General features: G+C 34.3%; 1 protein-coding gene across 3 annotated transcripts; it reads left to right on the top strand.

Moving 5' to 3' along the window:
• Positions 1 to 17161: 17161 nt before the first annotated feature.
• LOC139844030 (serine/threonine-protein phosphatase BSL3) lies at positions 17162 to 24600 on the top strand. 3 transcript variants are annotated; one of them, XM_071834235.1, is made up of 22 exons: positions 17162 to 17296; positions 17609 to 18083; positions 18477 to 18537; positions 18652 to 18730; positions 18838 to 18917; positions 19005 to 19099; positions 19186 to 19285; positions 19900 to 19969; positions 20318 to 20419; positions 20546 to 20627; positions 20840 to 21019; positions 21123 to 21396; positions 21539 to 21767; positions 21854 to 22024; positions 22111 to 22349; positions 22461 to 22545; positions 22640 to 22738; positions 22858 to 23057; positions 23147 to 23222; positions 23302 to 23437; positions 23790 to 23929; positions 24029 to 24600. In XM_071834235.1, the coding sequence occupies exons 2-22, from the start codon at positions 17672 to 17674 to the stop codon at positions 24110 to 24112; spliced, it is 2994 nt and encodes a 997-aa protein (XP_071690336.1). In that variant the 5' UTR covers positions 17162 to 17296; positions 17609 to 17671; the 3' UTR covers positions 24113 to 24600. The 3 variants fall into 3 exon arrangements, with proteins under 3 accessions (XP_071690336.1, XP_071690334.1, XP_071690335.1); XM_071834233.1 differs by having other exon boundaries at positions 17530 to 18083; XM_071834234.1 differs by having other exon boundaries at positions 17166 to 18083.
• Positions 24601 to 24939: the final 339 nt, after the last annotated feature.

Here is a 24939-nt window from a genome sequence, read left to right as displayed (position 1 = left end):
CTAGAAAACAATAGTAACTATTTCCGGCTAATCTTTCCAACATTTGATCTATGAAAGGTAAGGGAAAGTGATCTTTTCTGGTGGCGTCATTTAATTTTCTATAATCAATACATACACGCCATCCTGTTACAGTCCTAGTAGGAATAAGCTCATTTTTCTCATTTGTGATGACAGTCATGCCACCCTTCTTAGGTACGCATTGAACTGGGCTTACCCATGGACTATCAGAAATTGGATATATCAAACCTGCATCTAGCAGTTTAATAATCTCTTTCTTAACTACATCTTGCATATTAGGATTTAGTCTTCGTTGGCGTTGCACATACGTTTTATGACCTTCTTCCATAAGGATTTTATGTGTGCAATACGAAGGACTTATTCCTTTAATATCATGAATCTTCCATGCAATGGCTGGTTTATGAGCTTTCAACACAGAAATGAGTTGTGATTTCTCATTTTCAGTAAGAGAAGACGATATTATTACAGGTAATTCAGATTCACCATGTAAATAAGCGTATTCCAAATGATTTGGAAGTGGCTTTAACTCTAATTTCGGAGGTTCTTCTATTGATGATTTATATCGATATCTGTCTTCTTCTTTTAGCATTTGAATTTCTTCTGTTGTTGGTTCATATCCATTAGCTATAAGTGTAGCTAACATTTCAGCTTCATCAATTGGTTCATTACCTTCTCCTAAAGAACATTCTCCTGTTCCTTGTAATTCTGGAAATTCTTCTAATAATTCTGCATGTGCATCTATAGTTTGAATATAATAACATGTATCATCTGCAGATTGTGGTTGTTGCATTGCTCTATCAACTGAAAAGGTAACACTCTCATTCTCTATACTTAGGGTCAGTTTCTTACCGAACACGTCTATCATTGCTTTAGCCGTGTTTAAGAATGGTCTTCCTAATATGAGAGGAACTTGAGAATCTTCTTCCATGTCCAAAACAACAAAATCTACTGGAAATACTAAAGTACCAACTTTAACTAGCATGTTCTCTATTATCCCTCTAGGATATTTTATTGATCTATCTGCTAGTTGTATGCTTATTCTGGTTGGTTTCAATTCTCCAAGGTCTAGTTTAGTGTATAGTGAATACGGCATTAGATTTATACTAGCACCTAAGTCTGCCAATGCTTCTATTGAACTAAGACTACCCAGAAAACATGGAATTGTGAAACTTCCTGGATCAGATAATTTTTCTGGTATCTTATTCAACAGCACTGCTGAACAATTAGCATTCATAGTAACAGCCGAGAGTTCTTCCATTTTCTTTCTATTCGTGATTAGATCTTTCAAGAATTTAGCATATCTTGGCATTCCTGAAATCACATCAATGAAAGGAAGATTTATATTTATCTGTTTAAACATATCCAAGAATTTTGATTGCTCGGCTTCAAGTTTTTCTTTCTTCATTTTACTCGGGTAAGGAAGTGGTGGTTGGTATGGTTTAACATAAGGTTTATCCTTAACTGTGTTATTTTCATTAACCTTTTCAACTACCGGTTCTTTTTCCTTATCTTGATCGGATTGTGGTTCTTGTGGAGTAGGAATAGTTTTATCAGAAGTTACAGGTATTTCAGGTGGTTTAAGTGTTGTACCACTTCTTGTGGTAATGGCTTTAGCTGTTTCATTCCGGGGGTTAGCATTTGTATCGCTAGGTAGACTTCCCGGTTTTCTTTCACCTATTAACCTTGCTAGGTTACTTACTTCTTGTTCCAGATTTTGAATAGAAGCTTGTTGATTTCTAAATGCTTGAGCATTTTGTTCATTGGTTTGTTTTTGAGATGTGAAAAACTGCGTTTGAGTTTCAACTAGCTTCGTCATCATATCTTCTAAATTTGGCTTTTTATCATCGGTTTGTTGTGGTGGTTTGTTTTGAAAATTCGGTCTTTGCTGATTGTAAGTATTATTGGATACTTGTTGATTGCTAGGACCTTGTTGGTTGTTGTATGGAATATTTCGGTTATAATTCTGGTTTTGATTGTAAATTGGTCTTGGCGGTTGATAATTATTCTGATAATTATTTCCAGGCCTTTGGTTTATGTATGAAATATTCTCTCTTTGTTCCATTGTTAATTCAATACTGAGACAATCTTTTGTCAAATGTGGTCCTCCACACTGCTCACAACTAATTCGTATAGCATGAATATCTTTAGTCATCTTTTCCATTCGTCTCTCGAAAGCATCTATCTTTGCGGAAATGGAATCTAAGTCATGGCTAGAATCGGCTCTAGCTGCTTTAGATGATCTAATGATATCTTTTTCTTGGTGCCACTCATGTGAGTGGGAAGCAGTGTTATCAATAATTTTGTAAGCATCAGTTTCGATTTTCTTCATAATAGAACCACCAGCTGCTATATCTATGTCTTTTCTTATAGTGATGTCGCATCCTCGGTAGAATATTTGTACTATTTGACAGGTGTCTAAACCATGTTGCGGACATCCTCTTAATAACTTTCCATATCTTGTCCACGCCTCATATAGAGTTTCATTTGGTTTCTGTGTGAACGTAACAATTTCTGCTTGAAGTCTTACGGCTTTAGATGCAGGAAAGAATTGTTTAAGAAATTTGTCAATTAAAACATCCCATGTATCAATCGCCCCTTCAGGTAACGATTCCAACCAATCTTTGGCTTCTCCCTTTAAAGTCCAGGGAAATAACATGAGATATATCTGTTCATCCTCCACTTCTCGTATTTTAAATAGTGTGCAGATCCTATTAAAGGTACGTAGATGTTCATTTGGATCTTCCTTCGGCGCACCACTAAATTGGCATTGATTAGTCACCATGTGTAAAATTTGTCCTTTGATTTCATAATCTGGCGCATTAATGTCTGGATGAGTAATTGCGTGACCTTGGCCAGTGCGTTTAGCTCTCATTCGGTCTTCCATACTTAAAGGTTCCAGATTCTCCATAATTGAATTTGTTGAATCGGTATCACTAGATGGTTCTGATTTAATAGTTCGTTCCTCAACAATCTCTGTTTGAATGATTGGTGGTTCCGGAGGAAAGTTTAATGGTTCAGGATCTATGAACCGTTCCTGAATATTTTCCGGATTCTCAATTGTGAGGTTGGGTTCAAAAAATGGATTATCGGAAATTTGAACTGAAGTACTTGGTCGACTGGATGACGATTCTAAAGAAAAATCAACGGCGGTTATATTTGTTAAACGATGTCTTGATCGAGTTACAGGTGGTGAACGTACAAAAGGTGATGAACGTCTTGCTCGGTGCATTCACTGAATATCCTATTAGTTTTTAAAAGGAAAGAAAAATTATAATAAGTTATCCAATCAATAGACTTTTCTGATTTTGCCCACGTTTCGAATAGCCAAAAGATGCAGCAGAGGGGCAGGATTCGTTTGGTCTCAATATAATTGAGGACTGTTTGGCTCCAATAACCCGGTCCACGTACAAATCCAACTATTACTACGAACCAGAAAATTTTGATGTCTATTAATTTAACCACTTAAAATAAATTTTCGTAATTTTAAGAAATTTAGATAAGAAGTAGAAAAAATTCTAAGTCCTAAAAACTAGAATAGCGAGAAATAAGAGAGAAAAAGAGTTCGTCGCAAAAGGTCGAAAAAGAAAAAAAATGGTTGAAAAATAAAAGGTGACGGAAAAATAAAAGAAACTTATAAAAACTTAAAAATACTTTACTAACCTAACCTTATTACTACAACTAACTTAAAATTATAATCGCAAATTGAAATTACTAATTGGAATGATAATTGGTACATAGTAAAAGGTGTCTAAAAATATTAAAGCTTACAGGAAAAACTAAATCCCAAATGGAAATAACTTAAAAAGAAACTAAAACTTAAAAAGGCGTCGCAAAATTCTAAAGCACCTAAATCTTTAGTCTAAAGAAAAAGCACTTAAGGAATTCTACGGCAAAGCCTAAAAATCTAGGAGTAAAAATAACTATAGCAAAAACTAAGTTTAAAATTAAATATGAGCTAAAAATACAAATATTACGCTACAACGATTAAAAAGGTACAAAATATAAAAATATACAAAAAGTTGTAAAAATTACAATTTTTATAAAAATATTATTTTTATATTATTTATTTTATTAAACTATTAATTTTACAATTTTAATAAAACTAATTAAACAAAATAAATAAATTAAATAAAAAGTAAAAATAAAACTAAAACTAATAATAATAATAATAATAATTAGGTAATAATAATAATTATAATTAATTAAATCCCGTAATTAATGCAGATTTAGGGTTTCTGTTCGCGTGTCAGAGTAGCTCCGCGAGTTGCGGTGATTAATGAGGAAAACCCCGCGAGTCGCGGGATTTAGAATTTCAGTTGACAGCTTTCAATTTTTACGCGTTTTTCTTTATTTTTTTTTTTTATTTTATGTTTTCTGTTTTTTAAATAAATAAAAGATTTTAAAATAAAACTTATATTTTTATAAACTAAAATAGAAATAAAGAAACTTATAACACTTAAATATTTAACAAAATCTTAAAAATACTTATATTTTTGTTTTTTTTCTTTCTTTTTATATTTTCGAATAATTAAAACGTATTTTTACAAAAACGAATTTTAATAAAAGTAACTAAAAATCTTTTTTTTTTTTTATATATTAGCGTTGCGCTTCCGGCTTTTAAGATAGTTCCCCGGCAGCGGCGCCAAAAATACTTGATGTCAAGCGAGGTGTATATAAAATAGCTTATATTTTACTAGGAAAAACTATTAAATACGTTACAATTTTACACTAGATATTTATTTATTTATAGAATGGATATACTTAAACCTTGCTACAACGCTTATAGGCAGTGTACCTAATCGTACAGTAGTGTAGTTTTTAGTAAGTCCGGTTCGTTCCACAGGGAAATCTTTAAACAAAGCTCAACGCTATATTAGTTTACTTTTATAAAAATACAAATATATATATAGGTAATATTATTATTATAAAGGGGGGTTTTTACCGTTTAATGACCGGTTTGTCGATTTTAAAACTTTAGTCGCAGTTAAAACCTAATTTAAAATATAAAATAAATACAAGACTTAAATTAAAGCGTAAAGTAAATAACGATAATGAAATTGCGAATAATAAAAATGCGATAAAATAAAATTGCGATAATTAAAAAGTACGATAATTAAAAGTGCGATTAAATAACAAATAATAAAAGTGCGATAATTAGAAGTGCAATTAAATATAAAATAAAGGAAATTAAATATGAAATAAAAGAATTATGCTTATTTAAACTTCCGTAATCATGATGTTTGACGTGTTGATTTTAGTTTTATGCCCATGGGTTAATTGTCCTTTGTCCTGGATTATTCAATATGTCCGTCTGGTTTTTGTCCATAACAGTCCATCAGTCATAAATATAAATTGCAAGTGTCCTTGTCAAATTATTATTATACCCGAAGTTAAATATTCCAACTAATTGGGGATTCAAATTGTAACAAGGTTTTAATACTTTGTTTAATGAATACACCAGGTTATCGACTGCGTGTAAACCAAGGTTTTACTACTTTGTTAACAATTACACCAATTACCCTTGAATGTAATTTCACCCCTGTTTTAATTATTCTAGTGGCTATTAATCCATTCCCGTGTCCGGTTAAATGAACGATTATTCGTACATATAAATACCCCGCCCATCGTGTCCGATCGAGTGTATATGGTAATTTATAGAGACGCCCAATTGTAAATCTTTATATTAACATTAACAAACTTTCATTTAGTTAAACAAATATAAAGCCCATTAATAGCCCATAGTCTAATTTCCACAAGTGTCGTTCTTTTGTCCAAACCCCAATTATGGTACAAAGCCCAATTACCCAATTTTAGTAATTAGCCCAACATCATGATTACTTCGTTTTAAATAAGCATAATAATAACTTAGCTACGAGACATTAATATAAAAAGGTTGAACATAACTTACAATGATTAAAAATAGCGTAGCGTTACACGGACAGAATTTCGACTTACACCCTTACAACATTCGCTAACATACCCTTATTATTAGGATTTAAAATTAAAATTAAAATATAAATTATATATATATATATCGTATATATTGAGAGAGATAGAGAAAATAAGATATATAATTTGATCAGAATTCGGTTTGCTTTATAGCCAGAGTTGAAAATTGGGGCTCCGCGACTCGCGGCAAAAACCCCTTCAAACTCCGCGAGTCGCGGAGATAGAAATTACAGCTCAGTCCTTGGAGTTTTCTCTGCCGACGGTTTTTAATATATATATATATAATATATATAATTAATATAATTAATTATATATTATATTATATTTATATACATAGTTAACTTGTAATTTTTAGTCCGTTGCGTCGAGCGTTAAGAGTTGACTCTGGTCCCGGTTCCGGATTTTCGAACGTCCTCGCGTACAATTTAATATCTTGTACTTTGCGTTTTGAATCTTGTACTCTTGTGATTTCGAGACGTTTCTTATCAATAATTGGAACCTCTTTGATTGTCTTTTGTTCTTTTGAGCTTTTTGGTCGTTTGCGTCTTCAAATCGTCGAATCTGTCTTTTGTCTTCACCTTTTATCATTTAAACGAATATCACTTGTAAATAGAACAATTGCAACTAAAAGCTTGTCTTTCTTGAGGAATAATGCTATGAAATATATGTTCATTTTTAGCATTATCAAATACCGAAGTAATCATGATGTTGGGCTAAATACTAAAATTGGGTAATTGGGCTTTGTACCATAATTGGGGTTTGGACAAAAGAACGACACTTGTGGAAATTAGACTATGGGCTATTAATGGGCTTTATATTAGTTTAACTAAATGATAGTTTGTTAATTTTAATATAAAGATTTACAATTGGACATACCTATAAATAACCATATACACTCAATCGGACACGATGGGCGGGATATTTATATGTACGAATAATCGTTCATTTAACCGGACACGGGAATGGATTAATAGCCACTAGAATTATTAAAACAGGGGTGAAATTATGTACAAGGACACTTGGCATAATTGATAACAAAGTATTAAAACCTTGGGTTACACGCAGTCGATAACCTGGTATAATTATTAAACAAAGTATTAAAATCTTGTTACAGTTTAAGTCCCCAATTAGTTGGAATATTTGACTTCGGGTATAAGGATAATTTGACGAGGATACTCGCACTTTATATTTATGACTGATGGACTGTTATGGACAAAAACCAGACGGACATATTGAATAATCCAGGACAAAGGACAATTAACCCATGGGCATAAAACTAAAATCAACACGTCAAACATCATGATTACGGAAGTTTAAATAAGCATAATTATTTTATTTCATATTTAATTTCCTTTATTTTATATTTAATTGCACTTCTAATTATCGTACTTTTATTTATTGTTATTGTATTTAATTGCACTTTTAATTATCGTACTTTTTAATTATCGCACTTTTATTTTATCGCACTTTCATTTATCGCAATTTCATTATCGTTATTTACTTTACGCTTTAAATTAAGTCTTGTATTTATTTTTAATATTTTACATTAGGTTTTAACTGCGACTAAAGTTTTAAATTCGACAAACCGGTCATTAAACGGTAAAAACCCCCCTTTTATAATAATAATATTACTTATATATATATATATATTTGTATTTTTATAAATTAAACTAATATAGCGTTAAGCTTTGTTTAAAGATTTTCCCTGTGGAACGAACCGGACTTACTAAAAACTACACTACTGTACGATTAGGTACACTGCCTATAAGTGTTGTAGCATGGTTTAAGTATATCCATTCTATAAATAAATAAATATCTTGTGTAAAATTGTATAGTATTTAATAGTTTTTCCTAGTAAAATATAAGCTATTTCATATACACCTCGCACCACATCATAGCGCATGTATTCTCAGTCCCAAAATGTAAAGAGTAAAAGAGAATCAAATGAACTCACATATTGTATTTTGTAGTAAAAATACATATGACGACATTGAATAATGCAGGATTTGGCCTCGGATTCACGAACCTATATCATTCGTATATATATATATATATTAAAACATATACTTGTAATCGAACAAATATATATATTATTATTAGTGATATAATTTTTATATTATTAACTTATATATTTTTTATTATTTAATAAAATGTATTCATTTTGTATATAAAAGTATTAATATAGCTAAGTTATGTATGTTGAATATATTTATATATATATCGTTTGTTTGTTGAAGCTAGTAATCGTAATAATAATAATATTTGTAATGATAAAAATGATAATATTGATAATACTTAATATTACTAGAATTAATATTGTTAATAATCTTAATAATAAATATAATGATATTAATAATATTAACTATAAAAATATTACTTTTATTATGAATGATAGTTTTTAATAATAAATCTTATGATAATGATAATAATAGTAGTTTTTAATAAATTGGAAAATTTAGTAATAAATATTGTAATGTGTTTTTATACAAAGTTTTTATTTGTAATAATAACCATAATAATAATAATAATAATAATAATAATAATAATAATAATAATAATAATAATGATAATACTAATAATAATAATAATAATAATAACAATAATAATAACAATAATAATAATAAAAACTACCTTAAGAGTATAATCTCCCAAAAAAATAAAACTGTCTCTGCCAGGAATTGAACCCGCGACCTCCCACTAACCCAACACCACACTAAACCACTCCACTGCCCATTCATTTTTGTATTAATACCCGACTTCTATCTATAAAACCCGCATATCTTATAACTTGGCCCAACAACAATTTCGGCCCAACAGTAGGTTTATAGGATTCAAGGGTTACGGCCCAACAATAGAGTTAGTGGCCTGCGGCCCAAGTGAAAGTTAAATTATCTCGGCCCAAACATGTATCAAGGTTGTATTTGCTTTTATAAGTGTCGGCCATTAAAGCCAAGGGAGAAATACGCCAGTTGTTTAAAACCGAAAAAAATACAATCATCGTCCCTACTCGATCATCATCATTATTCTTTTAATCATCATCATCTTTTCATTATTATTCCATCATCATCTTTAATCATCCTCATCGATCATTATCAAAGCTCACCATTACTTTCTCTACTTCCTTCGATCACAATTAAAACATAAACGAAATGTGCAATTGATGGTTGTTTGGGACGGTTGCAGTCGAAGAACTTTCAAGTTGCAAGTGGTGGATGGCGACGGTCTTCAAACAGAAAGAAAAGAGAGAGAGAGAGAGAGAGAGAGAGATGGTGGCGGTTGTGGATGGTGCTCGATCATGAAAAACAGAAGGCAGATTGCAGTTGCAGTAGTAGTGACAAAAGGGTGTTTAGTTTGGTTATAAATCGAAACAGAAACTGAAGTAAGTAGCTGCAGCAGTAGTGGTGATCGGTTGTGGTAAACGGTGATGGTTCCCAGTGATTTTGGAAGCTCGATTGTGGTGATTGTTTGTGGTCGTGTGGTTGTAGTTGATGAAGGTGGTGTGTGTTCCCATTTCTTGCTTGGTTCGAACGAATTCAATAACGAGCTTAGACAATTCATGTTGCAAGCAGAAAGAAAAACGCGGTAGGCATTTAGCAAGTTCATAATGTAAATCGATGATTGTTTGGGTCTGTTTGAAAGTAACAGAAACATATAGAAGACTGCAGCAGCAGATATGGGTGTTTGATTAGGAAGAAGAGATGTTGTAGTGATGGTTTTCGGGATTCGGTTAGGATGATGGTTCATTGTTAGAGAAACTTGGACGTACCAAAGAGTGAGGGAGATGGTTGGAGATAGTTAATATATCTCAAATTTATGTGATCATAGTAGTTGAGATAAAAGGTGTGGCTTTGGTGAAGATGACGATAACAGGAACTATGAGTATCATAAACAATCCAATGGGTTGGGCTTGCAGCTTGATCACGAGTACACAGAAAAGAAAGTTAGTAGTAGAAGGTTGTAGGTTATATTATGGTTGTATAGCGGTTGGTGATGATCATTGTTTAAGGCTCGTGGGTTGATCAAATGAAGAGGATGATATACATCCGAAATATGGTATTTTATTGGATTGTTGTTTGATAAAATATAAAAGGAATAAGGGACACGGAAAAGCCTCCCTCCCCATGTGTATGTAGCAGTATATGTAACATATAGGTAAAGAAGATAATAGATAGGTAATGAAGAAAGACAGCTCATACTCAATCATCATTTGAGTTCACGGATGTAATAATAATTTAAAGTAATAATATAGAATTAATAATAGTTAATAATAATAATAATAAAATAATTAACTTTATCTTAAGTGAAAGGAGTGACAAATAACAGTAATGGAATAGTATGCAGCCGGGTGTTTGGCTTATTATCAATTCACGGAGTGTTATATCGTGGTTCATTGCTAAACAGTTTAAAATATAAAAGTGTTCTGAAAAATCCCATAATTTTAGATTAAATATATTTAATTATTTCACTTATTAACTGTTTGAAACCTGATCAAAAAGGTTCGATAATTATTTATTTTCTGTTTCAATTTATATGTACGGAGTACTAATATTTAAACTTAAAAATGTAAAAATATTTTTAACAAATCAAAAATCTTCGTAATCAATTTACAGTCCAACTTTTATTTCAATCCTTCATGAACATGTACAATATCTATATTAAATCTAATGAAACGTCAACCGAGTGTCACTGACGTTTACTAATTAGGCTCGAAATCATTCATTTTCAATATACACATTATATATATATATATATATATATATATATATATATATATATATATATATATATATATATATATATATATATATATATATATATATATATATATATATATCAAATCTTAATTAACAAGTTTAAGTAAATAAATATATTAATTATATTCTTTTAAACAACTAAATATAATATTATATATTTACAAGTAATATTTATATATATTTTTTTATATATTATTATTATATATATATATATATTTAAATATATATGTAACTATTTACAAATAGTTGTTCGTGAATCGTCGGGAATGGTCGAAGGTCAATTGAATATATGAAACAGTTCAAAATTTTTGAGATCCAACCTAACAGACTTTGCTTATCGTATTGAAAATACAATATCGTATCGAGAGTTTGATTTAAAATTAGTCGAAATTTTCCGGGTCACTACACTTCACAGGTTATTCGTCTCATATCCAGTCACATCACAATCCAATATAGCACAGGCCACCTAATTCTCCTTCAACTTCCCAGAAATTCCGTATGATTTATCATAATATACTTCTGTTGGCCGGACACAAGCATATTATCCTAAATCATACATTCATTCTGAGTTGCTCGAAAAGGAAAAATTCTACTTGTCTCATTTACTAACTTATATCCAATCAATCTCCTCAATAAGCATCGGTAATTAATTTAACTACTTTATAATTAATCAATTACACCATCTGTCCAATCATGGATATAAAAACACTGTTCATCCAATGTTCAACTATAATCTATCAACATCATTACACATCCAACAAGCATAGGAAATATCTGGTCAATAAAGTCCACTATCGGCATATCACTCATACTCATGTCACTATCTAACAACTTCCTGTCGTCCAAGAGTTCACTGCATAAAGATACTCAACACATCTCTATCCAAGTCATGGTTCTTAATCTCGAAAAGTCAACCTAAGGATCACCCTTACCCCGCATAGCACACAAGGGTCGCAACAAAAACATAAGCAACATAATGCAGCAAATAAATCTAGCACTACTATCAAGATCTACCAATCTAACACATACACACACACGCACACACATACATACACACACACACACACACACACACACACACATATATATATATATATATATATATATATATATATATATATATATATATATATATATATATATATATACGCACAATCATATACATATATATAACTAAACAATATGAGGATTTTGAAGCATACCTGTATTCACATCATATTCAACATCTGCATCTGCAACCATCTGATAAGCTCTTGCTTTTATCGTAGGTGGATTTTTTCTTTTCTGCCCAACTGGAGAACCAGAAGATCCACCTACTGATCCCGACTGCGCTCCTGGCCCCGCCCCAGAACCTGATCCTTTTACATACGGACACTGAGCTGACCTATGCCCCACCTGATGACATTTTCAACATACATCCTCTTGGAACGAACACATCCGAATCTCGTGCCCCACAATACCACATCTCAAACATCTTTTGGTTGATTCTGAACAAGGACCAATATAAGATGATCTACAACTATAACACCAAGAATTCTGACTTGATGCTGTCCCACTCTGTTCTGACCCACTTTTCTGTTTCAACTTAACGGACTTCTTTGACCTAGAGTCTGAATGACTTATCTCCTGATCTTGTTGTGGCATCCCATAACCTACCATTCTGTTTCTTGCTGCTTTGACATCATCTTCTACCATGTTGGCCATAACAAACGCTTGCGATAGCGTCGTCACCATCCTAACCATTGTTCTGTACTCTGGTAAAATTATATTAACAAAATATTGAATTCTGGATTGTTCGTCTGGAACCCACTGTTGCACGAACCTTAATTTATCCATATACTGCTCAGTCACCTCATCTATCGACATCTGAGGTGTCATTTTCATTGCCAGAAATTCCGTCTTAATTCGATTGAGGTCGTAGGATGAACAATACTGCTCACAAACTTTACTATAAAATTATTTCCAAGTAATCATGTTCACTTGCTCTTTCGGTATACTAGAAATAACTGTATCCCACCAAACCATTGCCCTATTTTTTAACATACGACTAGCATAAATAACCTGTAATTCCGGTTAGCACTGACAGGCCTCAAAAACCTTTTCTATCTCTCTTAACCAGTTAAGGGTAACTGTTGGGTTAGAACTTCCTGAGTACTCTGGCGGATTACAATTCAAGAACTGTTTGAAGGTACATTTCTTCGGTTGTTGAAACGTCGGCATCTGATACGGACCCCACATCTGATTTGTGAACTGTTGATTAAACTGAGGTGGCACCTGATACTGTTGAGGAAATTGACACTGAGGTGGTAACCATTGCTGTTGTTGGAAAGCACTTCCAGTTTGCTGATAAATATTTGACTGCACCGGATACCCACTAAACATTTGATTCGGTACACTACTATTTGGATTCACTATTGTCTGGCATTGTTCTAATTCCCTTATTCAGTCACGTGCTTCCATTAACTTACTTTCTAAATCTAGAATTTGTTCCTGCGGATCCTCTTCTGACACATACCCGTCTTCATATGGGGCTCTGAATGTTCCGGGGGCTGACGGACCAGTTGCGTTTCCTGTATTATCTGCCATATCTGCACTACCACAATAACTCACACAAACTCTTAGTGGAAAACATGTTAGTACCTATAAACTAATGCATGTAATCCCTACATTCACTTAACCCATCCCCTCAGATATGTTTGACACAACACAAGGTTTGGGGACATGACATTCAACACAATGTACATGCGGCCAAACCTACGCTCTGATACCAAGTTGTAACACCCTGATTTTTTTTTAAATCACAGCGGAAGACTTAATTTACATAAATACCCTTAGTTAATTACAAACATGATTATCACAAATCATTAGTTAGTTACTTAATTACAAATCACCGGTGTTACGTTAAACAACTAGTTACATATTTATAAAAGTTAAGACATCAGAGTTCCTCTTGTCAAACATATCATCAGCCCGACTCCCGTCCCTACCAACACTAAGATCCATAACCTGCAAGGGAGGAGGTGAGGGGTTAGCACAAGGCTAAGTGAAAGAACTATCACAGGGTCTAGCATACACTACCAACTTATACTCCTACAGCAACAACATACAACAACAAGCAACGTACAACAACTGGAAACTATTCTCCAACTAGAGGATCGACGGCTTGTACGGGCACACGACCACTAGCTGATCAGTCTAGCATCTACCGATAGTTTCTACTACTGAATCCCCGATATAGTCATCCACACGCAGGTGATGCGTCATTCAGCACTATACTCAATAAACAGTAGCCAACTAGACCCAACCACAACTAGGTTGACCTCTCTGAGCTGAATCTAACAGATCAAGGTTCTAACTTCAACAACAACAACTTGTGCACCTACAATCAGTCGACTACTACTACTACAGGCACCTAATACTACTAAAAGCATAGCAACTCTAACTATGATCAACTGTATAACATAACTACTAGACATGGCAACTAACAACAATATAAACATAGTAGCACAACTTGCTACTCTATACTACACCAGGAGATAATCCCACTCACCGATTACCAGCAACAAAAGGAACTCAAAATTCTAATCTTACTAAGCCTTCTCTTCGTCTTTTTACCCGAGAATAGACATAACACAGTCATTATACGTATCTAAATCAATATTATAATCAAATTATACTATAAACTAGGTCATAACATCATTTCACAAGTCCACAACGTAACTCCATTCACTATTGTCAAACAAGTACGTGGAAAACGGGACACACACGTCAAAACATATTTTCCTGCCCCAAAAACAGTTTGATCCAGCTTTTTAAAAGTTCTTCATTGAAAAGTATTCTTCAATACGATTCCAACAATATTTGATTCATCAAAAACGGAGTTACGGCTTGAAAGTTATGACCAAAACAAATTTCTCAAAATGCTGTAAAGACACACTACCCAACTCGGCAGTGTGTGTGATAGACACTCGGCCGAATGAGTAGAGACACTCGACCGAATGTCTTTTCAAAAGACACACTACCGAGTGTGTAGACACACGACCCAATTCAAAAGACACTCGACCGAGTGTGTACACACACGGCCCACTTACAAAAGACACTCGACCGAGTGTGTTCTTGAGCTGCTGAAAATTGGAAAAGTGACGGGTTTGAGCCAAAAATCACCAAATCTCGACCATATACTCGTTTTAAACCTCAAAACTCATCACATCTTGTTTATAAAACCTTTTAGGACATAAACCCACACACATTACATCAAAACAACAACAAATTAAGCAATTTTGACATCAAAACCCACTTTTTAATTCAAGAACATAAAAACCCAATTTATAGCAATCAAAGCATGGATTCAACAAGACAAACTTGAGATGATGTTCACAATGATGCTAGAAATCAGTTTCTAAAGTCTCTTAATCCAATTTCAAGTTTAGATCAAATAGGGTTTGAGAAGAGGATGATGTTTAGGTACGGGGCTAGTTTCTCAATTTAGGAAAAATGGACAAGAAGTGTCCAGATAACTCCTTAAGTGTGTATTAAAACCCATACCCCATGACACACTAGTATTTACCAGTAATCTAATATCTTTCATACCTCGTTAGGAGGCCCTAACGGAGTCCAAATTCAACAAACGAACCTGTTATGTGACCCTTGTCACAAACTGGTCTCAACTAAACAATCAAATAATTATAAACATTTAAGTATTAAAATCACTAATTACGCCATATCCAAGGGTACAATGGTCATTTCAACTAGGCCCAAAACGCGGGTGTTACATAAATAGAATGTAACACCCTTTCATAAAATTATAAAAATAACCACATAAAATGAATAAAACAAATAAATAAATAATTTGATGTTAAAAAAAAGAAAAACTCATGCGATTTTCATGTGTTCCGAATTAAATGTCACATCATGTGAATACCCTTCTATAAAATGTTAAAAAGTAAAAAAATAAAAAATAATAATAAAAATTTACTGTTCGAATATAAAAATGGAAACTTCACGTGCTTATTATGTGCACAACCCAATTTCGAAATAAATATAACATCATGTGACTATTTTTTTTTTGTTAAACGAAAGTGCCATCGTCGCTATAGTAGAAAATGACTGGAAAATTTTTGTCACTCAAAACGACACGCCGACCGTTGACTAATATATATAGTGGTAATTGTGCTTTTGATTTTTTAATATTTAGATTTTTTTTTTTTGCAACAATTAAACCTAAAGTTAAATAAAAAAACATATAATTTCTCAATTTCATAAATTGCTCGAGAGGTGTGTTTTAAGTTGAACTAAAATTTTACAACTCTCGTTATATTTTTATTCAGTTTTAAGTCACAAATTTAATCAAATATTATTCATTTTCGGATGTCCAATCCAGTTTAGTTTGAGTAATTGCAAGACATAATTACACGGATAGTTTTTGTGATTTGTCGTAAATTGTGTTGAAAGTCCAACTTTTTTTTTTCTTGGATAGTTCATAAATTTTTATTTCTTTCGTGGATGGAGTAATCGTTAAATGTTAAATGATACTAGTGGTTAAATTCATTCCATTACTTAGAGGTTATTTAGGAAATAAATAAAAACTAATTATTACTCCTCCTATATACTAATATGCATGGGCAAAATCGTAGTTTCATTTCATCAGAATGCCATTTTGAATTTGCGTTCACACTACACTCGGCCCCTCAAATTCGGCTTCATATACAAAACGACCCCCCAACTTTCTACTTTTTTAGGGGTAAAAAGTGTAAATATATAATTTTAAAAAAAACAAAATAACATGATTCCAACCGTATTTTTAACGCGCCCTATCTTCTCGCTCGGTCCGAGTTAAATTTTTCCGAGACCACCGTCCAACTCGAAAAAATCAGACGGACACAACGGGACTAACTATGCGCGAAACGGACATCGTTAAAAAAACACTAAATAACGGGCCCTATATTCTCGCTCGGTGCGAGCTAAATTTTTCCGAGACCACCGTTCAACTCGATATTATTTTACGAACACAACGCGACTAACTATACGCGAAACGGACATCGTCAAAAAAAGACTAAATATTTCGAGCTATATTTCATACATATACGTACACGTCCAACAAACAACCCAACCTACTAGATATATTAGGTACCAAACAACGTATATACAAATATGACCGCGCGTTGAACACAACCGCAACAACGCGCGGTCGAATTTTTTCTAGTTTACTACTATCTAGAAAGAAAGAAATATCTGGACTATGTCTAGTAGTTAACTTTTAAATTTAAATTTAATTAAAATTAAAATTAAAATTAAATTAAATAACGATGATTAGAAAAGATAATTAAATATATTTATTTTGAGTTATGCGGTACGCACATATAAGTGCGTGTCTAATTTCTCTCTATAACTCATTTGATCTTTTAATTTAATTTTAATTTTGATTTTGATTTTGATTTGAAAAACAAAAATAAAATAAAAATCCTGAATTTTCCGTCGTTACTCACCCAATAATCAATAATCCCCAAAGAATCCGAAGCCGGCGATCAACGCCGTCTTCCACCGTCTTCCGCCGTCTCACTCGTTCCGTACTACTGGTGAGTCAGTCAAACCACAATTAAATTTCACTTCATCCTTATTTATTACTCCGTATAACTTTCTATTCTATTTTCAATTCCACAAGCTGAAAAAAAACCTAATTCACTATTTCTTATTTTTCTCACATATATACAGATATATATGTGTATATAGTGAATTTTTAGGTTTTGTAGAGAGAGGGAGATAAAAAGCAATAATTTCGATCAATTACTTTCCTTTCTCTCTTTTGCAGAAATTTATTGATATAATCGAATTGAATCTGTAAGGATCTAAGCTAGGGTTCACATAATTGAAGTTATGATGATGTTCAGGAATGCGAATTTGTAACTATTATAGCTCCGATCTGTGAAATAACGGTTACGAATTTGTGAGAAATGGATGTGGATTCTTCAATGACGTCATCAATAGAGGTTGATCACGGTAACAGCAAGAACGTTGATACGAATGGTTCGGTAAAGGAGGAGCAGGTTGATGAAGTTCCGGCGACTGCAGAGGAGGTTCCAGCTTCTTCAGTTCCGCCGTTGCAGGCTCAGGTCATGAGTGGAGGTGCTGTTGGTGGACCTAGACACGCGCCTAATTATTCTGTGGTGAATGCGATATTAGAGAAGAAGGAAGATGGTCCTGGTCCAAGATGTGGACATACTTTAACGGCTGTTGCTGCTGTTGGGGAGGAAGGTACTGCTAATTATATGGGACCAAGGCTTATACTATTTGGTGGCGCAACGGCTTTAGAAGGGAACTCTGCAAATGCTGGGACTCCTACGTCGGCAGGAGGTGCCGGAATCCGTATGTTTCTAGCTCTATTTCCTTTTTTTTTCTGAATGAATCGATTGTTCTGCATTGAAGTACGAAAATGCTGATTATATTGTAGAATATGGTTTTATTAATGCGTATAATATGATGATGTTGACTTTAGGCAACTACCAAGTTAAATTAGCAGGAAAGCATTTGTCTTGCACAAAATTTTGACTGAATTGAGTCCGTATATCTGGACATGGGTCTTTGATTTAGGTTTCCCAATCAGGATCCAGATAATAAATTCCTATTAAATTTGGTAGATAACCTTTCTCATGAAAGAGTTCTTATAGGATACGATTCTACTGTCGCTCAAAGAAACATTCTTGCTGGCACATGATTACTTACTTTAAAGTGTGTTTCCATATGTTGTTCATATCACAGGTCTATCTGGAGCGACTGCTGATGTGCACTGTTATGATGTATTGACAAATAAGTGGTCTAGGTTAGTGTTTCTTTATAGAGAATTATGAATTGTCTTCATTTTCTATTTGCTGCTTTAGCTCAAAGAATGTCAAACTCTTTCTACAATCCGATGACTTACAAAGTAATTTTGCAGAATAACTCCGTTCGGAGAACCACCTACACCAAGGGCAGCTCATGTGGCAACGGCTGTGGGTACAATGGTGGTTATTCAGGTACAATTCGACGTGTTATCAAGTCGTCTTTCTTGTATGTGCTCCATACATGTTTCTTTATGGTTGTGTATTGCACTTGTACTAAATATCTATATTAAATAACACAGGGTGGAATTGGTCCAGCTGGTCTGTCCGCCGAGGATCTTCACGTTCTTGACCTAACACAACAGCGACCCCGATGGCATAGGTTTGAATTTGAATATTTCATTCCTACTTGCATATATTTTCATATCTTGAAAGTTACAGTCTTGCTCAATGAAATGTTCTTTTGTAGAGTGGTGGTTCAAGGGCCTGGCCCTGGCCCGCGATATGGACATGTCATGGCTCTAGTAGGGCAAAGATATCTTATGGCAATTGGCGGAAATGATGGTCAGTCTTCTTCATTGTACTTCATCACTTATAGCAAGTATTTTTGGTTGTTTATCGACTTAATGTAAATACTGTTTTATAAATAGGTAAACGGCCTCTTGCTGATGTATGGGCCTTGGATACAGCTGCCAAACCATATGAATGGCGAAAATTAGAACCAGAGGGAGAGGGTCCACCGCCATGCATGTATGTGTACCAATATTCTTATTGTATTTATTGTTTTCTTTCCCTTCTTTTTTCATGTATGGTTGCCTATTAGTTATTTTCTGCTTGTTTACCTTTATTAAACTGTTTATGATAATCATTGTTGTGCTAGATCTGTGTCTGGCCATGATTAGAACATTATTGTGCTTCAAATTCTTATCCATAAGTTGACCAATTGATTGTTTGTGAAGACATCTTTAGTAGTTGCTACGAATATTTCCGTATGCAGTATCCCCGAATATAACTACTCTATCTCCTAAATATTATTGATGATTATAGTTTCTTTCTGTTTCCAAGTCGTTCGAAGTAAGTAAATAATGTTCCTTTTTTGAGTGAATTTTGACTCTCTTAGATCTTCCATTCAATATAGTCACATTACATTACTATTATATATTTTAAACCTAGTTATCCAATGGCAGTTCGTCATCTTTGTAATTGTCCTATCATAATAAATAGTACTATATTGATGAGATTATGATTGTTCTTATGGGTTCTGTGTTTTTTAGCTATCGTGTATGGAAATATGTGATGTTAGGGCTTGAGGTAGCATAGTATATTATTGCTGATCTCTTATATGATCTTCCACTTCGATGCAGGTATGCAACTGCAAGTGCACGTTCTGATGGGCTTCTTTTGCTTTGTGGTGGGCGGGATGCAAATAGTGTGGTAAGTTGTAAACATTGCGATAAGTTTTTACGCAAATTTAACCTTACAACCCTCAAACAAAAATGTTATAACTATGGACTACTGAAGAAAGCATAATGGCTTAATTTGTGAATAAATAAAAGAACAAATGAACATGTTCAAGGTATCTTACGTAAGTGTTTTGTTGTTGAGGCTTAAATGGTTTCACAAACCCTCATGGATTGTTACTGCCTAAGCTACTTTGTGTGTTAGTTACAAGTTACAACTATAATGAGTGTTGTTTGCTAACAGCAGAACCTTGATGGGTTCACCTCAAAAAGATTTCCTCAGGATGTTTATTTGACTTGATTTACGTATTAATATCTGCAGCCTCTGGCAAGTGCATATGGTCTTGCAAAGCACAGAGATGGTCGCTGGGAATGGGCAATTGCTCCTGGGGTTTCACCATCTCCTCGATACCAACATGCAGCGGTGTGTTCTGATTTTTTTTCTTGAATACTAAGCTACTAGCTACAGTGGACTGCTTGTGTCTTAAACACACAAAACACGTACACACATACATGCAGGGTGCTCAAAGGTGTTAATTTCATGTTTCAGGTCTTCGTGAATGCTAGACTCCATGTATCTGGTGGGGCACTTGGAGGTGGGCGCATGGTGGAGGACTCATCAAGTGTGGCAGGTATGATCTAGCTTTTTGTGAAGTTCAAATATAATCACATCTTTTGTATTTGTTTTTGAGATTCCATCAACGAATAAGCATTTCTGATATGTATTGTTGATTAATCAATTATGAGACAACTGAAAACATATGATGCAGTTTGCTGATATTATACATCCTCTTCTTTAATTTTTTCACATGTTTCTAACCCTATTTTATTTTTCTCTGTATAGTTCTCGATACTGCAGCTGGAGTATGGTGCGATACAAAATCTGTTGTTACCTCTCCACGGACAGGTAGATACAGTGCTGATGCTGCTGGCGGTGATGCTGCAGTTGAATTGACAAGACGTTGTAGGCACGCAGCTGCAGCTGTAGGTGACTTAATATTCATCTATGGTGGTTTACGTGGAGGTATATAATATTCCCACAATTCTAATACATATTCTTATGTCAATTACTTTAGTAAATCGTTAATATTATGGTGGCTGATTTATTGTTACTTATTTTGATGCAGGGGTATTGCTAGATGATCTTTTAGTTGCGGAAGACCTGGCTGCCGCTGAAATGACATCAGCAGCATCACAAGCAGCAGCGGCAGCTGCAGCTACCAATGTACAGGGTGGGAGGTTACCGGGAAGGTATGGATTTGTTGACGACAGAACAAGGCAGCAAATATCTGAAACAGATGCTGATGGTGCAGTTGTACTAGGGGATCCTGTTGCCCCACCAGCCAATGGTGACATGTATACAGATGTCAGCACTGAAAATGCTATGCTTCCAGGCTCAAGGTACTCTTACCAAATTGTTGACTGACTCTAGAAGTTTAGATTTTGACCCGTTCATTTGGGTTATGCTGCATCTTTACGTGTAGAATTAGACTCTTATAGTTCTCACCTTTGATTGACATGTGTTGTCACGGTTAATATGCAGGAGACTAAGCAAAGGAGTTGAATACTTGGTTGAGGCGTCAGCAGCAGAAGCTGAGGCCATTGCTAAAACTCTTGCTGCTGCAAAAGCACGTCAGTCAAACGGAGAAGTTGACCTTCCAGATAGGGACCGTGGAGCCGAGGCTACTCCTAGTGGCAAACAAATGATAAAGCCCGAATCTGATGTTGTAACTAATACCCCACCCGCTGGAATACGGTTGCATCACCGAGCTGTCAGTTATTTTTGAGCCAGCTCATCTTTTTTCTAATAATATTTAGTGCATTTGGAACAACATATCTGATTTAAGTGGATTTTCAGGTGGTAGTAGCTGCAGAGACTGGTGGAGCATTAGGTGGAATGGTCAGACAGCTGTCCATAGATCAATTTGAAAATGAAGGCAGGAGGGTTAGTTATGGGACCCCAGAAAACGCAACTGCAGCACGAAAACTTCTTGATCGACAAATGTCAATCAACAGTGTACCAAAAAAGGTAAAATTGTGGTATATCTGTTTATGTAAATGTATATTTATTGTTTGTGAGAAATAGTTAAAGGCGTTTCTGTTGTGATCTTTCAGGTCATAGCTCACCTTTTAAAGCCTCGTGGGTGGAAGCCACCTGTTCGTCGACAATTTTTTCTGGATTGTAATGAGATAGCAGATCTTTGTGATAGTTCTGAAAGGATATTTTCAAGTGAACCTAGTGTTCTACAATTAAGGGCTCCTATCAAGATATTTGGTGATTTGCACGGTCAATTTGGAGACCTCATGCGACTATTTGATGAGTATGGATCACCATCAACTGCTGGAGACATAGCGTAAGGGATTCTTGTAAAAACCCTTTGTATTACTTTTACATGTATAGAGCGGATGATATTCATAAATTAGAAGTATTAAGTTCTTATGCCAATTTGTTTTTTGATCATCAGATATATCGATTATCTCTTCTTAGGAGATTATGTTGATCGAGGTCAACACAGCTTGGAGACCATTAGCCTTCTGTTAGCTCTAAAGGTTTTACTTGTGTCTCCCACTTTTAATAAAAAGTTGATTTTAGCGTTGGCAGAAGCATGATTCATATGCCTTTGCAATTGGTTGAATGTTGTAGGTTGAATATCCACAAAACGTTCATCTAATTCGTGGGAACCATGAAGCTGCTGATATAAACGCACTTTTTGGCTTTCGAATCGAGTGTATAGAGCGGATGGTAAGTTCATCTTATTGACCTTTTACAGATAAAAACATAACTTGATTTATCCATTCATAAGTAAATGGGTCGAAGTTGTCTCTAATTTCAAGTAACGTGCATTGATCTAATCTGAACAGGGCGAGAGAGACGGGATCTGGGTATGGCATAGGATAAACAGATTATTTAACTGGTTGCCACTGGCGGCTTTAATTGAGAAAAAGATCATTTGTATGCATGGTGGTATTGGGAGGTCAATCAACCATATTGAGCAGATCGAAAACCTTCAACGACCAATTACTATGGAGGCCGGTTCAATTGTTCTTATGGATTTGTTGTGGTTGGTTCTCTGATCCATGTATCCTTGATATAAATTGGATTTGAATTTACTAATTTAGAGCAAGTTCTAATTGTTATCTTTCCAAATAGGTCTGACCCAACAGAAAATGATAGTGTAGAAGGACTCCGACCAAACGCCAGAGGGCCTGGATTAGTTACTTTTGGGGTGAGTGTTTTTTCTTTAATTATTATATGTCGGGAATTTTGTTACACTCATCTTTTTCTTGTACGCTTGGTAATCACAGCCTGATCGTGTGATGGAGTTTTGCAACAATAACGATCTCCAGTTGATTGTACGTGCGCATGAATGTGTAATGGATGGCTTTGAGCGTTTTGCCCAAGGACATTTGATTACCCTTTTTTCGGCCACCAATTATTGTGGTAAGTTTCCGGTGTTCTCGAGCCTATTTATAACTTGCAAGCACATAACTATTCGTGCTTGTTGAAATGGGTCAGGTAGACCCACTCATTTTTTGTCGATTCCTAGCCTTTTTACAAGTAACCGATTTGTTTAATTCTGATTCTTGCACTAACAATGTATTTTTTAAAGAGTAGTTTAGGAAATTGTGTGCGTTGATATTACATTTTGGGGGACTTACAACCCAATTCCCTTTTTATCTAAAGATTCTTTTGGGATGAAACATTACCGTAATTGACCTATTCACAAGTGTGGGAGAAATTGTCACATCTATTGCTAACCGTTGATTTGTTTCATACTGTGCGTATCTTGTAGGCACTGCAAACAATGCAGGTGCGATTTTAGTTTTGGGTAGAGATCTTGTGGTGGTTCCAAAGCTCATTCACCCACTGCCGCCTGCCATTTCGTCACCCGAAACGTCCCCTGAACGCCATATAGAAGATACATGGATGCAGGTACCATTTTGTTGTTTAAAACCTTCATATTCATCACATTATAATTATGATGCAGACATCGAATGTCAATTTTAATATATTCTTCCAATGGTGTTATAGGAGCTTAATGCAAATAGACCACCAACACCAACTAGAGGTCGTCCACAAGTTACCAATGATCGAGGCAATCTTGCATGGATTTAATTTAATTGAAATATATCTCTAGATCACTCAGACTACTTGGTGCACTCGAGAGACGTCAAGAATTAGTTCAACTGTACCCCCCAACTTTACCCGGGCCCACCAAGTAGTTAGCAGGACATTCAAAAATGAAAATTTGACATCACAAAAGACGCACCCCTTTGTACATTGGCAAATGGAAGGTTTGAGCTGTTGGAATGTTGGTTTTCTCCCATTGGTGATGGTTTCGTTGTTAGTTTTATTTACAATGATTTTTGGTTTGGTTAGGTGTATTACTGGTTTCTTTTATTTTTTTTCTTCCGGTTTTTGTTAAAAAATAGAATGAGGTTATATATATGTTGGAAAGGTGTTGATTGTATTATAGAAAGGAGGTGGTGTTGTGCAATGTAACATTTGTGTGAAAATATGAACCTTTGTTTCATGAAAGACTTCATTTGTTCTCTCTCTTTGATGTTATGAATTAATTATAACCCTTGGTTATGTGAATGTTGCTCTCTTACAGTACCCCATAGATGTTTCATGTTTGTCAAATCTATGTTTGCCGTGTAGTTATGTACTATGTTTAGTTAAAACTAGATTATGAACGGCCCGTGCATTGCATCGGGCGCATTTTAGTTCGATTTTTATGTAGTTGATTCGTGATACCGTTGGTATTTTTGTTGGCTGATTACATGAACAATTTAAAAGTTGCTATAGTGAACGAATAGTCTCCCAGATACGTGGTTTTGACTCCTTAGTTTGACAAAATTTGCAGTGCTGGTTAACGGCATTTGTTCCTGGCTTCAATCTTTTTTTTCTTTCTTGGGTTAGTTAGTTGTCGATTTCTAAGG

The sequence above is a fragment of the Rutidosis leptorrhynchoides genome, chromosome 4 (genome assembly GCF_046630445.1).
Source record: "Rutidosis leptorrhynchoides isolate AG116_Rl617_1_P2 chromosome 4, CSIRO_AGI_Rlap_v1, whole genome shotgun sequence".
Classification (NCBI taxonomy): Eukaryota; Viridiplantae; Streptophyta; class Magnoliopsida; order Asterales; family Asteraceae; genus Rutidosis; species Rutidosis leptorrhynchoides.
Note: the sequence above shows the minus strand (reverse complement) of the source record. Positions and strands in the feature narration are given on the sequence as shown.

Excerpts from the sequence above, each read along its gene's own strand:
- LOC139844030 (XM_071834235.1), top strand. The coding sequence starts at position 17,672 with ATGGATGTGGATTCTTCAATGACGTCATCAATAGAGGTTGATCACGGT. Across the intron at positions 18,538-18,651 it reads TTGACAAATAAGTGGTCTAG|AATAACTCCGTTCGGAGAAC; the intron begins GTTAGTGTTTCT and ends GTAATTTTGCAG. Across the intron at positions 23,058-23,146 it reads GTTCTTATGGATTTGTTGTG|GTCTGACCCAACAGAAAATG; the intron begins GTTGGTTCTCTG and ends CTTTCCAAATAG.